This window comes from Panthera pardus, unplaced genomic scaffold, assembly GCF_024362965.1.
Source record: "Panthera pardus isolate Hobbes unplaced genomic scaffold, ASM2436296v1 HiC_scaffold_3, whole genome shotgun sequence".
NCBI classification, from domain to species: Eukaryota; Metazoa; Chordata; class Mammalia; order Carnivora; family Felidae; genus Panthera; species Panthera pardus.
In genome coordinates this window covers 8,421,164-8,435,267 of record NW_026526876.1, presented here as the reverse complement: position 1 = coordinate 8,435,267, position 14,104 = coordinate 8,421,164, and the positions used below count along the sequence as shown (strand labels likewise).

The following is a 14,104-nucleotide window of genomic DNA, read 5'->3' as shown; positions in this document are numbered from 1 at the left end:
TCAGGGACACAAGCCGGCTTCCGCGGGGAGTCAGTGCCACTATAAAGAATGGCAGGCTAGGGCCGCCTGGGTGGCTCAGTCGGTTGAGCGTCCGACTTCGGCTGGGGTCATGATCTCAAGGCTCGTGAGTTCGAGCCCCGCGTCGGGCTCTGTGCTGACAGCTCAGAGCCTGGAGCCTGCTTCAGATTCTGTGTCTCCCTCTCTCTCTTCCCCTCCTCCCCAACTCTGTCTCTCTCTCTCTCTCTCAAAAATAAACATTTTTTTAAAAATAGCAGGCTGGTACTCATTGGGGCACAAAGGTGGGGGTCTGACGGCCCACCTGTGGCTGCGATCCAGCTGGTGCAGCTTGGCGGCCGCCAGGTGCAGGTTCACTGGCACCAAAACTCCAGGGGCAGCACGTGTGGTCACCAAGGAGGTTCATCTCGGCCACCGTGTGGCACAGAGCTCCAAGTGGCTCCACTCAAAGACCTGTGACCGCGGGCTGGCTCCCAGCGAGTCCTGGCTGGTTCTGAACCACAGGCACTGGAGGCAGAGGAAGGCTAACAGAGGCGGCAACGGTCTCCACGGGTCAGCAAGGGGCGCCCTTGCAACCAACCCAGCTCAGCCGACCTTTCTGAACTCTGCTGCGGGTCCCAGATAGATGGCGACAGCCGAGGACATCGCTGTCCAAGGCTGGGACCCCCCTCCCCCACCCCCTACCGCTCTGTAGCTCCGTGCGGACAATGTGAGAGGTGCACAGGAGGCCCGAGTGCCTGGCCGCGGCCGCTGCCTTGCTGTGAGATCTTGAGCAAGCAATTCCTCTCTGCCGGGAGGCCTCAATTTCCTCATCTCGAAAATACAGAAGTTGGACCAGATGGTCTCCAAGGGTTTCTCAGGTTTCCCTTTCTTTCCTTCCTCTCTTTATATATCCTAATACTCAATGATTCTGGATGTTGGTCTTAATCTGTCTGCTTTAAGGACACGCAGCTTTTGCAAGAGGGAAAAAAAGTCACATTCAAGTACAGACGCAGGTTCAGGGGCACGAGAGCGGACCCAGCACGCTGCCTGGGCCCCGAACACCTGCGATTCTGCCTCACGACCTCAGAGCACCGTGAATTCTGGTGAGTTCTTCTATCCTGATGGGCCTGTCGGCCCCTTCCCAGTCATTCCAAGAATCACACACGATTGAGTTCTACGTGCTCAGCGACCAGATTCCTGGACTTTCCCCAGAAGCTGGGATTCACCCCGCATCCAGCTCAGGCTTGTTCTGAGCCTGGTAGCAGATAGCTGTTCCCCATACACGCCGGGACTCGAACAGTCCACCTCAGTAGGGGCACCGCAGGCCTCAGTCCCTGCCCGAGAGCTTACCTGAGCTCTCCCCGTGCTCCCTGGAGGTCCCTTAGGGTACATCTTCTTTGCTGATCCCTTCTTCCCCAGGAACATCCCTGCCATGGCCTGCGGCCAGGGCCAGACCCCCGGAACCCCTAATGCTCCCCAACATTCCATCAGAAGGTGACTGGTAAGTCTGCATTCTTTACAAACATCATCCCCAAAGTGGGGCCCCTGCACCAGCAACACAGCTGTCCTCTGGGAGCTGGCCAGAAATGCAGAGTCCCAGGCTCCACCCCAGCACCAGACTCTGTATTTTAAAGGTCCCTGGGCAATGCGGATGCACTTTAACCTTTGAGAAGCCCAGCCGTGAACTTCCCAGGTGGCCCTGGATGACAAGCCCCATCTCCCTCTTCCTGGAACAGGTTCAGACCTCCATCAGAAGCCACACCAACATTCCAGATGCCGTCTGACCCCGTCAGCAGGAGAGAATATCCTGGAAGAAGGCTCTGTGCAGAGACAGACTAGCCTTTCCCTACAAACTGGACGCCCCCCTCCCCCAGCTGTCCACAAAGCCTCCAGGGAGTGGCCACTAGAGTCTTGGCTGATGTGAAGTCCGTCTTTCCAAGAAAGGCAGGCGTCTAACTTCCAGAGGCAGGAAGGTTGGTGCAATAAGGCTATTCCACTGTTGCATCTCAGGAGAGCATCCGTGCATGACCCTAAGCACGGCCACCACTGCCACCTCCAGCAAACGGGACAGAAAGCGCCCAGCCCAGCCTGGAACCACAGCACAGACGCCAGGTTCCCCGGGCCGATCCTCGATGACCTTGGCGGGAGCTTTCCCCTTAGAGCGTCCCACCTAGAACGTGGCCACGGGTACGTGGTGGGTGGGCAGGCAGGGAAGAGCCAAGCTTCACATTTGGGAGAAGCAAGGGAGGCAAGATGTGGACTCTACTCGCCACAGTCCATGCCACCACAGGGTCACACGCCTCAACCACACCGCTCGCCAGGTAACCAGGGAGCCGACTCCCTCTCTCTCCGTGAACAGTCCCTTGGACACCTTCCTCCTCCTCCCTTCCCCATCTCGCACGCACCAGGGCCCTGGCTTCTCCTCCCCCTACTCCTGCCTTGGGCCCGTCACAGGTCCCCGCACGCCCCTGAGCACACAGGGTCCCCAGGCCTTCTAAGTTCTACCGTCAGAGCCCCCACTCCGAGGTTCTCAGAACCGCTTTTTAAGGATATCAGAGTTATTTCAGAAACACTCAGAAAAGGCTGAGGTCACACCTGCGGGCGAGCCGAATTGATCCTTACCATCAGAGAAGAGGGAATCTTCCCGGAGGGGCTGCTAGCTCAGAGGAGAGTCCTGGGTCCCATGCGAGGTCCCCAGACGCGAGGCCAGGCCCCTGCCAGCTTCCTCCCCATGGTACCCTCTGCAGGAACTAAGACTGATGCAAGTAGCCTCCCCGGGGTCACTGCTCAGGGCTCCCCGGAGGGCGTGCCTGTGGCTGTGCGCTCTGCTCTTTTTTCACAAAGAACACACTACATCACACAGTTCCTTCCAAATCTGCTCCAGGTCCGGCGAGGAAATCAAGGGCGCATTCTGGACTTTCCAGTTGCAAAGTTTCTGGAGGCTTCCCCCTCCCCCCCCCCCCCCCGCCCCCCACCACTCTCTTTTTTCCCCTTTCTCAGCTAAAAAAAAAGTTGGCCAAGGTCACGACATACAATGGCCAAGCTTGTGTCACTGACCAGATGCCTCCCACCCCCCTAGGCCCGTAGACAAGACCTCCTTTGTCCACTGGATTTTGGGCAGGACTCCCTGGGCCTGCCCAAGCCCTGCTGGGGAATGTTCCGCCAACTTCTTCCCAACCCTAAGTCACGGCTCTGGCCTCGGCCCCAAGCCCCAGCTGTGTGAGTGAACCCAAGGCCAGATAAAAACCAATATAACAAGAATGGAGAACGCTCCCCCAAAGAACCATTGTGTCAGACCCTTCCAGGGCTGAAAAGCCAGTGTCCCCAAGACGAGGGTCCCCTGCCTTCGCTCTGTCCTCACCGTCTCCAAACCTGGACAGACAGCAAGTGACAAAGAGGGGCAATGCCGTGCATCTCAGAGGAAAGGGGCTCTAGAATCGTTAGCTACGAGGGAAGGAAAGATTGGACCCTGAGTGCAATATGGCGCCCACCAGCTAAATGAGTTCAGGCAAGAGACTTGGATCCTGGGTACATCTATCAAATCACTCCATTCAGACAGCTTTTAGGAGCAGCTGAAGGTTTAGCACTTAAAATCCACTCATTCCTTTTTTTTTTATTTTCTTGTTGTTATTGTCAAAGTTTATTTACTTATTTTGAGAGAGAGAGAGAGAGAGAGAGAGAGAGCGCGCGATCACACTCGAGTGGGGGAGGAGCAGAGACAGACAGAGAGAGAGGATCCAAAGCAGGCTCCATGCGGTCAGTGCAGAGCCCGATGTGGGGCTCGAACCCACGAACTATGAGATCATGACCTGAGCTGAAACCAAGAGTCAGAGGCTTAACCGACTGAGCCACCTGGCGCCCCTGAAATCCACACACTTCTGTGTCTGCTTTAAATGTAAACCTTTGTGATTTTAGGAAAGGAGTCTTTATATCGGAGTAAATATGGTTTTCCAGAGGGACCAAGAGGGCTCAAGGTCTGGATGGTCTCCTATAAAATAGCATTCTCTCAAACATTTGGTGTATTTCTGATGAGATTTCAATGCCAACTCCTCGGTCAGGGGGCGGGAGAAGAAATCAGAATGCTTACCTACGGACAGAGCCGGGGAGCCCTTGTGGGTTCACACCTATTCTCTGTGACGCCCAGGGCGTCAGATTTCTTCAAGTGTAAGGGGGAAATGATTACAGAGTTTTTCTCAAAAGGTCGTTGGGAGGGTTCAGGGGGGAAATCCACGTAAACACGGAGCACACAGCAAACAGGACCAAGATACCCGATAAAAGCCGGCTGCTGTCTTTGTCACCGTGGGCAGTGGCTGAAAAAGCAGGAGCTGAGGTTTCCCCGGACCCACAAGACGTTTACAGTGAATGAAACCAAAGACCAAACAACCCAATTAAAAAACAAAAACAAAAACAAAACGGGCAAAGGGCATTTGCCCAAAGAGGACAGACACACGGCACTAAGGGCACGTGAGAAGGTGCTGCATCACTAATCCCCGGGGAAGTGCCAACAAAACCCACAACGAGGGATCGCCTCACACCCGTCAGGATGGCTACTATAAACCAACAAATAAAAACAGGAAGGTCAGAAAAAGAACAGGCAGGTGGAAAAATCCTTGCTGGAGGGACTGTAAAATGACACGGACATAATGGGACAGAGTCAAGCAACTCCTCAAAGAGCGAAACACAGAATTACCGTAAGACCCAGCAATTCCACACCCAGGTATACACCCCAGAGAGCGGGAAAGCAGGGATTCCGACACCTGCACACCCCGCTGTACCGCAGCACTGTTCGTAACAGCCCCAAACATGGAAACAATTCATGGATGAATGGATAACCCAAACGTGGTGTGTATAGACAGTGACATGTTAATTCGATCTTAGAAAGAAAGGAGATTCTGGTATGGATGGACCTACCAGCAGCAGGCTAAGTGAGATAAGCTAGTCAAGAAAAGGCAAATGCTGTAGGATCCTACTTCTATAGAAGAGAATAGTTAAATTCACGGAGAGAGAAAAGAGCATGGTGGTTGCCAAGGGCCAGGGGACAAAGGGGGGACTGGGAGTTAGTGTTTAATGGGGACAGAGTTTCCGTGAATAAGGTGACAAACCCCACGTGGGGCTCTGTGCTGACAGCTCAGAGCCTGGAGCCTGCTTCAGATTCCGTCTCTCTCTCTCTCTCTCTCAAAAATAAATAAATATTAAAACAAGTTTTTTAATGGTTAAAATGTTATGTATATTTTACCACCACACACGCACACGTCTGCATACCATGGAGATAATTTAGATCAAGGGACCCCGGCCAGTGTGACATCAGCCATATCACAGGAGACACAGGTGGGGGGACAGAACCTCCAGGGAAGGTGAAACGTGTGTCCAGAAAGGGAAGCCGCCCCAGCCTGTTGGTGAAGGCCGACAAGAAGACAAGGCCCGGGTATCTGTAAGCAGGGCTCACTGTGGTCCGTCTGGTGTTCGATCTTGGGGAAACTGAGGCAGCATGGCCAGCATCTTAATGTCAACCACTGGCTTCTTTGCTCAGGGGTGTGCACACTCAGAGCCTGCCCCATCCCCCAAGGGCCAATGGCAACGTGCCTCTCCCCGGACACATCAACTCCTTCCTTTCTGCGACTGTGTTCCACCTTTCTGGACTTCTCCCCCCCCCACCACACCCCCAGACACAGAGCTCCCCCCTTCCTTCTCAAAGCCCCGGGGGGCTGCTCCAGGGGCCCAACATCTCCTCTCCGCTTGTCAGGCTCTAATCCGCTGCAGGGATGATAATGAGTTCTCTTGAGTACTTGCTCTGGGCCAGACGTCGTCCTAAGTGCTTCGACTGCCCTGTGTCCTATAACCGGTCCAACAAATCAAGAGGAAATTTCCAGTATCGTCCCCAGTTAATAGAGGAGAAAACAGAGATCCTTGGGATGGGCCAGGAAGGGTGGGTAGGAGACTGAGCTAAGGGGATGATACTCCAGGCCACGTGGCCACAGGAGCGAAGGCCCAGAGAGAAAGCAGTGTGGGCGGGCTTGAGGATTCACGGCCATGGAAGGCGCAAGAAGGAGTAGTTATGGACGGAATCCAGTTGTGGGAGGCCATGAGGGCACCAAGACTAGGGATTCAGACTCCCTTGTATGAACCAGAAAACATGGACGCATCTTGAGTAAGGGAAACACCACCAATGTTGTGCTTTGGAGAACACCACCAGGGTGTAAAAAGATCAAATGTCAGGGAGAGACTAGAGGCAGAAAAGGGGTTACGGGATCCCTCCCCTCCTTTCTGTCTCTCTTAAATGGGAGGCTTAAGTCTACATTCGTAAACCAAGAAGTAAAGAGTCCTCCAAGGGCTGAGGGCTTCTCCCCTCTGTGATGTGAGAGGGGAGAGGCGGGTCCTGGTGGTGACCACACCCTGACCTTGGAGGTCAGCCCCCTGCCGTCAGAATGCAGGGATAGAAGCCTGTCTCCTCTCTGCTCCTGGAAACGGGCTCCCAGCCATGCAGGAGAAAGTTAACATCAAACACTTCATCTGCACCCAGATAGCCGAGACCCTCATCTTCGTTCCTTCAGGTTTGGCAGAATTCAAATACGCGCGCACACTCTCACAGCCCGTAACTTTTTGGTTTTATAGCAGCAAAGACGGGGCAGTTTTAACGTTCTTCAGCCCTGCCACCTCTCTGACACTGCATCGTACACGTGAATAGGATACGATCACAGACAATAACGCAGCCCAGTAGGCAACATGCAGAAATTGCCATCGCCGCTCCCGGGACGGCCTCCAGCCAATGGCGAGGGGCCTTTCTGGGCCACGATAAAACAGGAGGCTAATCTGCTCTGACCTGAGCTAAGCAGAGACCAATCAGAGCCCTGCAGATGTTTTCTTCTGTGAGGGTTCGCTGAAACAGATACCTCGGGGAGCGTAAGACTCATGAATACCTTCTCACGGGTTTACTGTTTGTGGTTATCCTAGCGTCTCCAACCAGAGGCCCCTCGAGTTTGGCTTTATCGATGGTCTTCTATCATTGAGTCACTTATAAAAAGCACACAACATTCTTCCCCTTCTGGTCTCTGCAAATGGGTAGGTTTCTACATGAGAAGCCGTAAGAGATGGTGGGAAACCCATGATCCCCAAACATAAAGACCGACAATCATTTCCACCGAGCTCCATCTCCCCGAGTTTCACGGAGTCAGATGCAGCCAACCTCCTTGTTATTATTCTTTGTTTCAGCCGAGTTGAAGACTGTCAACCAACACAGGACACGTGCGTGCGCTGTGGTCCCCCACCCTCTGCAGCACACATCACGTCGTCTTATAATGATAACGGATACAGGAGACTGGCTACGGCCACCATTCACTTTCTGTAAACGCTCCGTAGCCATGACGGGGGAAATCCTTCGCCACACTGTGCGGTCTCTGGGGTGCGGGGTCTCGAAGACGCTCCCACGCCAAGAGGCAGCCCCCCTCGGCCACAGGATCAATCGGGCGATCTTTGCCCCGCTGCTGTTATGGAAGATGAGGGCAGGTGTAACACAAAGGGACTTGGCTTGTGCAATGTGGAAGATACGGCACAGACATACACGACTGAAAAACAGAAATAACTACACAAGGGAGTCTATCAGAAGTGCCAAACGAGAAGCAGGCAGACAATAAGAGCTTTCAGAATCCAGAGGAGGGAGGGACCATTTTCGGCTGGGACGGTCAGAGAAGGCTTCTCAGAAGACACAGAAGTTTCCTGACAGCAGGGATGAAAAGGAAGGGCTTGACCAGAACAGAAGGACGTTAAGTGAGAAGTAGAATCGGCCTTGGGAACTGGGCAGACGTGGGGGATGTGGGAGGAAGTAAAAGTCAGTTCTGAAGGGGATGAGAGAAGCCGGAACCAGTCCCCAGGGAGACCCATCGGGCCATGGTAGAAGCCACTTTGGGGATATGGGTAGAGTTCACTGCCTACACACTCAAGTTCCAAGAGCTTGATCGGGGCACAACTGGGCTGAGTCTGGCCCTTGACATGCGGAGCTGTGCTATCTGCCCAGAGACGGGGGGCAGTCTTCCGGGTGGACTCAGAGTTCATAAAGAAAGAATGGATCGCGGAGCCCTGAGGTGGGCTCACTTATGCAGAATTATTAGATCCTTCATGGGGCGCCTGTGTGGCTCAGTCGGTTGAATATCTTGACTCTTGACTTTGACTCAGGTCATGATCCCATGATCGAGCCCCACGTCGGGCTCCAAATTGAGCGTGGAGCCTGCTTGAGCTTCTCTCTCTTTTTCTTTCTCTCTCTCTCTCCCAAAAATAAAAATAAAATAAAATAAAAAATATAAAATAAAATAAATACAAAGTGAAATAATAAAATGTAAAATGAAATAAAATATTAAATAAAATATTAAATAAAAAAATAAAATATTAAATAAAATAAAATATAAAGTGAAATAATAAAATATAAAATGAAATAAAATATAAAATGAAAAATATAAAATGAAATAAAATATAAAATATAAAATAAAATAAATATAAAGTGAAATAAAATAAAAGATAAAATGAAATTAAAAAATGAATATAAAATAAAATAAAAAATAAAATAAAATAAAATAAAAAATAAAAAAATAAAATAGAAAAGAAAAGAAAAGAAAATATAAAGTAAAATGAAATAACACTACCAACAAAGAAAGACTGCCCCCTGACACTCCTTGGGCCCAATCCCTCCTCCCGAGAGCCCTCCATTAGCACATGCAGCATGCCTCGGTCCCCTCTCCGAGACCCTCCAAGGCAAGGACGGCCTTCGTCCTTTCTTCCCTCCAATGCAGCCCGGTGCCTCACACTCAGGGGCTGGCCCCAGGATGGAAAACGAATGGAAGGGAGTTCTGGGAATGAGTCACAGAAAGCAAATAAGGACGGGATCAGAAGAAGAAATAGGTAGCTGTGTCCGCGTGAGACGCGGAAGAAAACGCTCCCTGACTATGGGGAGGATGGTCCCCCCGCTGCCGATTCCAGAAAAAGGAGCATGGGAGTGAGGTGGGTGTGGAAATCTGGTCCCGAGCACGCAAGGAGCTGGTGAGCCTGAGGACACACAGGGACAGGAGGCAAGAGACTGAGACAGATGCCACTGTAGAAGAAGGTGAGGACAGAGGACAGGGCTGTATGCAGTGGCTGGCCCAGGCCCACTCGGCCCACGGATGGCTCTTATGAGGTGCCCGCACTCAACGTGGGTGGGTCCGAGGTCCCTCTAATGGTTTCCATGTGTCCATCCCATAAAAGACTCCCAAGGTCAAGCAGACATATCAGAAACGGCACCCACTTTAACAGGCTCCATCGAGACCCCAGAGATACTTTGCTCTATGTCTCCCAAACTCCAGCTCAACGTCCCCCTGCCCCAGATCTGCTTTCGCTATGTATCAGCTGTACTATTATTTACCCAGAGTTGTTTTTTTTTTTTAACCTGTCTTATAACGAGATTGACTTTAACCTGGTCCTAAGCCATCACATCCACGAAACATGGGATTTCCCCCGCCATGACGTGCTTAAATAAACAGCACTCGAGAACTGCCACCACAACAGGTCTACGATCCCCGTGCCTAGCCTTGGGGGTACAATGAGCCCACTTGGCGAAACACCGTCTCAGGCTACGTGTAAAATTACCATTTTTACAGCCGTGAGTTGGTTTATAGGAGTTCTTTTTTGAGACCTGGGAAGCCAAGTTTAAGTTCTCCGCTAACCCCAGGCCCACGAAGGCAGGAGAGAGGTCCCGAGTGTGTGCCCAAGTCACCGCTGGGAGGCCCAGGAGGACCGTCAAGGGAAAGGCAGAGAGGACATCCCGTTAAGGGCCACGTGACAGTGCTGTGGACACCTCTGTCACTTCCCTATTGAAGGAGGCAAGGAGGGGGAAAGAATGGGAAGGAAAAAATAAAACTTGCATAAGCTTCAAAAAAGGAAAGGGTGGGGGCGCTTGGATGGCTCAGTCGGTTAAGCGTCCAACTCTTGCTTTTGGCTCAGGTCCTGATCTCATGGTTTGTGAGTTCGAGCCCCACGTCGGGCTCTGCGCTGACAGTGTGGAGCCTGCTTGGGATTCTCTCTCTCTCTCTCTCTCTCTCTCTCTCTCTCTCTCTGCCCCTCCCCTGCTCATGCTCTCTCTCTCTCTCTCAAAATAAATAAGCTTAAAAAATAAAAAACAAAAAATAGCGGACAATCAGAATCAAAAAACAAACAGACAAACAAAAAACCCCAAAACCTTGAGGACCATTAGGCCAGTGGAGCGAAAGGGGACAGTCTTACAACCCAGAGACTGGTTGCGGGAAAAGACCAGTATTTTATACCCTCCTCTCTCTCTGTGTCTAATTTGAGATGTGGGACCTGCCCCCACCTGAGCACTGAGGCTGCCCGAGAACGTTTCTTCCCTCTCCACCATCCATTCCAGCTGCAGTGACTTCCAGAAAGCAGGTGAGCAGGGGGCTCGGGGGGGGGGGGGGGTGGTAACCATTCTGAAGGCGTGGATCCCACAGGCCAGGCCCAGTGAATTCGCCGAGCAGCAGCACACAGGTCTGGAACCAGGGAAGCTATGCTCGCTCACGCACGCCGCTGCTTGGGAACCTCAGGGAGGCAGGCGGCCAACAGCAGGACACGGGGGGGCCCCCAGTTTGAAAGCCAGAACCGGGCTGCGAGATGCGCGTATCACCGAACGTACGGGGACCTCAGAAGGGATTCAACCTTCCCCCGCGTGCACGCAGGGTCAAGGCCAACAACACGTCACATGTACCGCGTCTGGTGGTTGTATGCAAAGTCAGCACAGATGTCACTTGTCTGAGACTGGAAAGGGGCACGGGAACGTGGGGAAAAGCGTGAGGAAGCACCGACCCAAGGGCTCGAGGAAGAGCACATCTCAGAAGGCAATTCAGAAGACAACACGGGGAAACTGCTAGAAAAGACCAGACCAGGGGTGCCTGGGTGGCTCAGCCGGTTGAGTGTCTGTCATTGGCTCAGGTCATGATCTCACAGTTTGTGGGTTCAAGCCCCACATCAAACTCTGAGCTGACAGGGTGGAGCCTGCTTGGGATTCTCTCTCTCCCTCTCTCTCTGTCTCTCTCTCTCTCTCTCTGTCCTTCCCCTGCATGCACACTTCAGCTGTGCATGACTTCAGCTCAGGTCATGATCTCACGGTCCGTGGGTTCGAGCCTCGCGTCAGGCTCTGTGCTGACAGCTCAGAGCATGGAACCTGCTTCGGATTCTGTGTCTCCCTCTCTCTCTGACCCTCCCCCACTCATGCTCTCTGTCAAAAATAAATAAACATTAAAAAAAAATTAAAAAAAAAGACCAGACCAAATAGACTAAAATCAATAATCAAATGCACAAATAACTAAAGATAATTTAAAACTTCTTTTCAATGTTTTATTTCTTTTTGAGAGAGACAGAGACAGAATGTGAGCAGAATCCGAAGCAGGCTCCAGGCTCTGAGCTGTCAGCACAGAGCCCGACGTGGGGCTCGAACTCACGGACCGTGAGGTCATGACCTGAGCCAAACTCAATGCTCAACTGACTGAGCCACCCAGGCGCCCTGATCATTTTAAAAGTCATGCACACAAACCAGCAAAGAGAAAGGTTACCTGGGAAATCCGTTTCTCCTCAGACTTTTCTTCTGCTCCTGCTAAGAGCACTTCCCACTGGAACCCATGCTCCATAAGGCAGGGACTGACCAGGGCCTGGCGTCAGCCCTGTGAAAGTGCTAGAAAGTGCTAGAAAATGCTAGAAGGCATATCCCACCCAAGTCAAAGCTTCGGGGGGTGGTGGTGGTCGTTTTGTTCATCACTATGGGAGTTCAATAAACTTTTGTTGAATGATGAAACAAAATGAGCTGCACATAGAGTTTTTTAGGGGCACCTGGGTGGCTCAGTCAGTTAAGCATCTGACTTTGGCTCAGGTCATGATCTCACAGTTCATGAGTTCGAACTCCACGTCGGGCTCTGTGCCGACAGCTCGGAGCCTGGAGCCTGCTTCTGATACTGTATCTCCCTCTCTCTCTGCCCCTCCCCTGCCCATGCTCTGTCTCTATTTCTCTCAAAAACAAATAAACATTAATTTTTTTTTAAATAGGAGTTTTTTTTGTTCCAAACATCTGAGCTCCAAGATCCACGTGTCCAGCCAGATCGTATTAATATTTCACACGAAAGAGACAGGAAAGGTTCTCCAAGCATGCACCCCCCACACCCTCCAGGCACTGAGAGAGAAGTCAACATGAGGATGATGACGATGGGAAGTCACCGCATCGATGCACCTGTGAGGCCTCTCTTACTCAGTGCAGACCCCCAATTCAGAAATCAGGCAAACGGGTTTTCCGGCTCGTGCCCAGTGTCTCCCTCGGCCCTCCTCCTCTGCTTTGTGCCCACCCTGGAACCGGGCTCCATATTTCTCCCGAGACATCCTGCAAGGCCAGCACAGATGAAGCCTCCCACTCCGTGTGGGGAGCACCGCTCACTGAGGCGGTCTTTTTCTGCCCAAGCACACACGCTGACCCTGGGGTGGGTACTGGAGCTTTGGAGGCATTGGCTGGAAGCATCACTGAACAGAGTCTCTGTCTCTCCTCCACCCAAGCACCCAAGCAACGCAGCACATGTAAAGCATCACAGTGGCCACTCTGTCTGCCAAGGAGCTAGAAGATATTTAAAACTCACGTTGAATGAACCAAGCCTCTCTCCTGCCCAGATCAGGAAAGACCCACAAGCCCCCTCCCTCCCCTGCCAATGAAGCACCCAGAAAATGTGGCCCCAGGTTATCTGTGGGTTGTGGGGTTCCTCTGGATGTTTTCATCGTATTTCTTTTATCACATTTAAAATGTTAATTTATTTTTCATTTTAAAATTTTTTAACATTTATTTTTGCAAGAGAGAGAGAGAGAGAGACAGAGACAGAGTGAGAGTGGAGGAGGGGCCGAGAGAGAGGGAGACACAGAATCCAAACCAGGCTCCAGGCTGTCAGCACAGAGCCCGACGCGGGACTTGAACTCACGAACCGTGAGATCATGACCTGGGCCGAAGTTTGACGCTTAACCAACTGAGCCAGGCGGCCGTTTTTAATTTTAAAAGTAAAAACTTTTCCTTTTTTTTTTTTAATGTTTGTTTGTTTGTTTAGAACACGTGTGAGTGGGGAAGGGGCAGAGAGAGAAGGACAGACAGAATTCCAAGCAGGCTCCACACTGTCTGCATAGAGCCTGGCATGGGGCTCGATCATGCAAACCGTGAGATCATGACCTGAGCTGAAGTCAGACACTTCACCGACTGAGCCACCCAGGCACCCATAAATTTACTTTTACAATCAGGAAAACACTGCCTTCCCCCAAAATCGGCATGTACAATTCTAAAATATACCATATGATCCCAATTATGTAGACAAATATATACAGCAAAAAAAAAAAAAAGAGGAATGAAAAGCATGCTGAATATTTTTTGTTTCTGCTTTTCCGTATTTTCCAAGTTTTCATAATGAGCAAACTGATTTTAACCCATTTTTTAAAAAAACCTTTATTCCGTTATGAACTAACGTACGAATACAGCCTTATCTAAAATAGGTAGATAGTATTTGTTAATAAAATTCCCCCTTGATATATCCCTTCTCAGTTGCCATCCCTAAAATGTACACTATCAGATTAGGATTCATTGTACTACCTTTCAAATGCTAAAGAAACATGGGGGTGGGGTTATTTTTGAGAAAATGAATTAAGACAAACAGTAAAGAACTTTCTGAACCAATGCAAGGCTGACATAAAAATTAGAGGTGGAAGGGACCCCACCGATCATTTGATCCCATGCTACCATTTTGCAGATTGGGAAACTGAGCCCAGAGACAGATGGGGATTGGATGCCAAGTCTCCCCCAGCCCAGTGCACAGGCCCCTCCTGCCTGCTCTCTGGCTGCCCTAAATCTTGATGCTGATGTTGCTGGCATGGTTAGAAGACTATTCTAGTCAGACAGCACAGCAAGAGCCAGAGCCCCACCTAGGTCGGCTCCCAGGCTGACCCCAACACTGCTCTGTGCAAGCCGACCTCTAAAGAGTCCAGCTGTCTGCTCTACCACGATAACTTCCCATCCCTTTGTGACCAGTGAGCCCCCTGTGAAGGGAGGGGGAACAGGGAGGAAACATCTGTGCAC

General features: G+C 51.3%; 1 protein-coding gene across 8 annotated transcripts in view; it reads right to left on the bottom strand.

Moving 5' to 3' along the window:
* Nucleotides 1-14,104, bottom strand: part of GAS7 (growth arrest specific 7) — a 211,204-nt gene that overhangs the window by 92,629 nt on the left and 104,471 nt on the right. Inside the window, exon 1 of one of the 8 annotated variants that reach the window (XM_053893021.1) lies at nt 2,620-2,738. The exons of 6 other annotated variants lie outside the window; for them this stretch is intronic. In XM_053893021.1, coding sequence (XP_053748996.1) covers nt 2,620-2,622 — 3 coding nt within the window. In that variant the 5' untranslated portion in view covers nt 2,623-2,738. Of the gene's footprint in view, nt 1-319; nt 626-2,619; nt 2,739-14,104 lie in introns of those variants that run through there. One more of the 8 variants, XM_053893020.1, reaches the window with a different exon arrangement.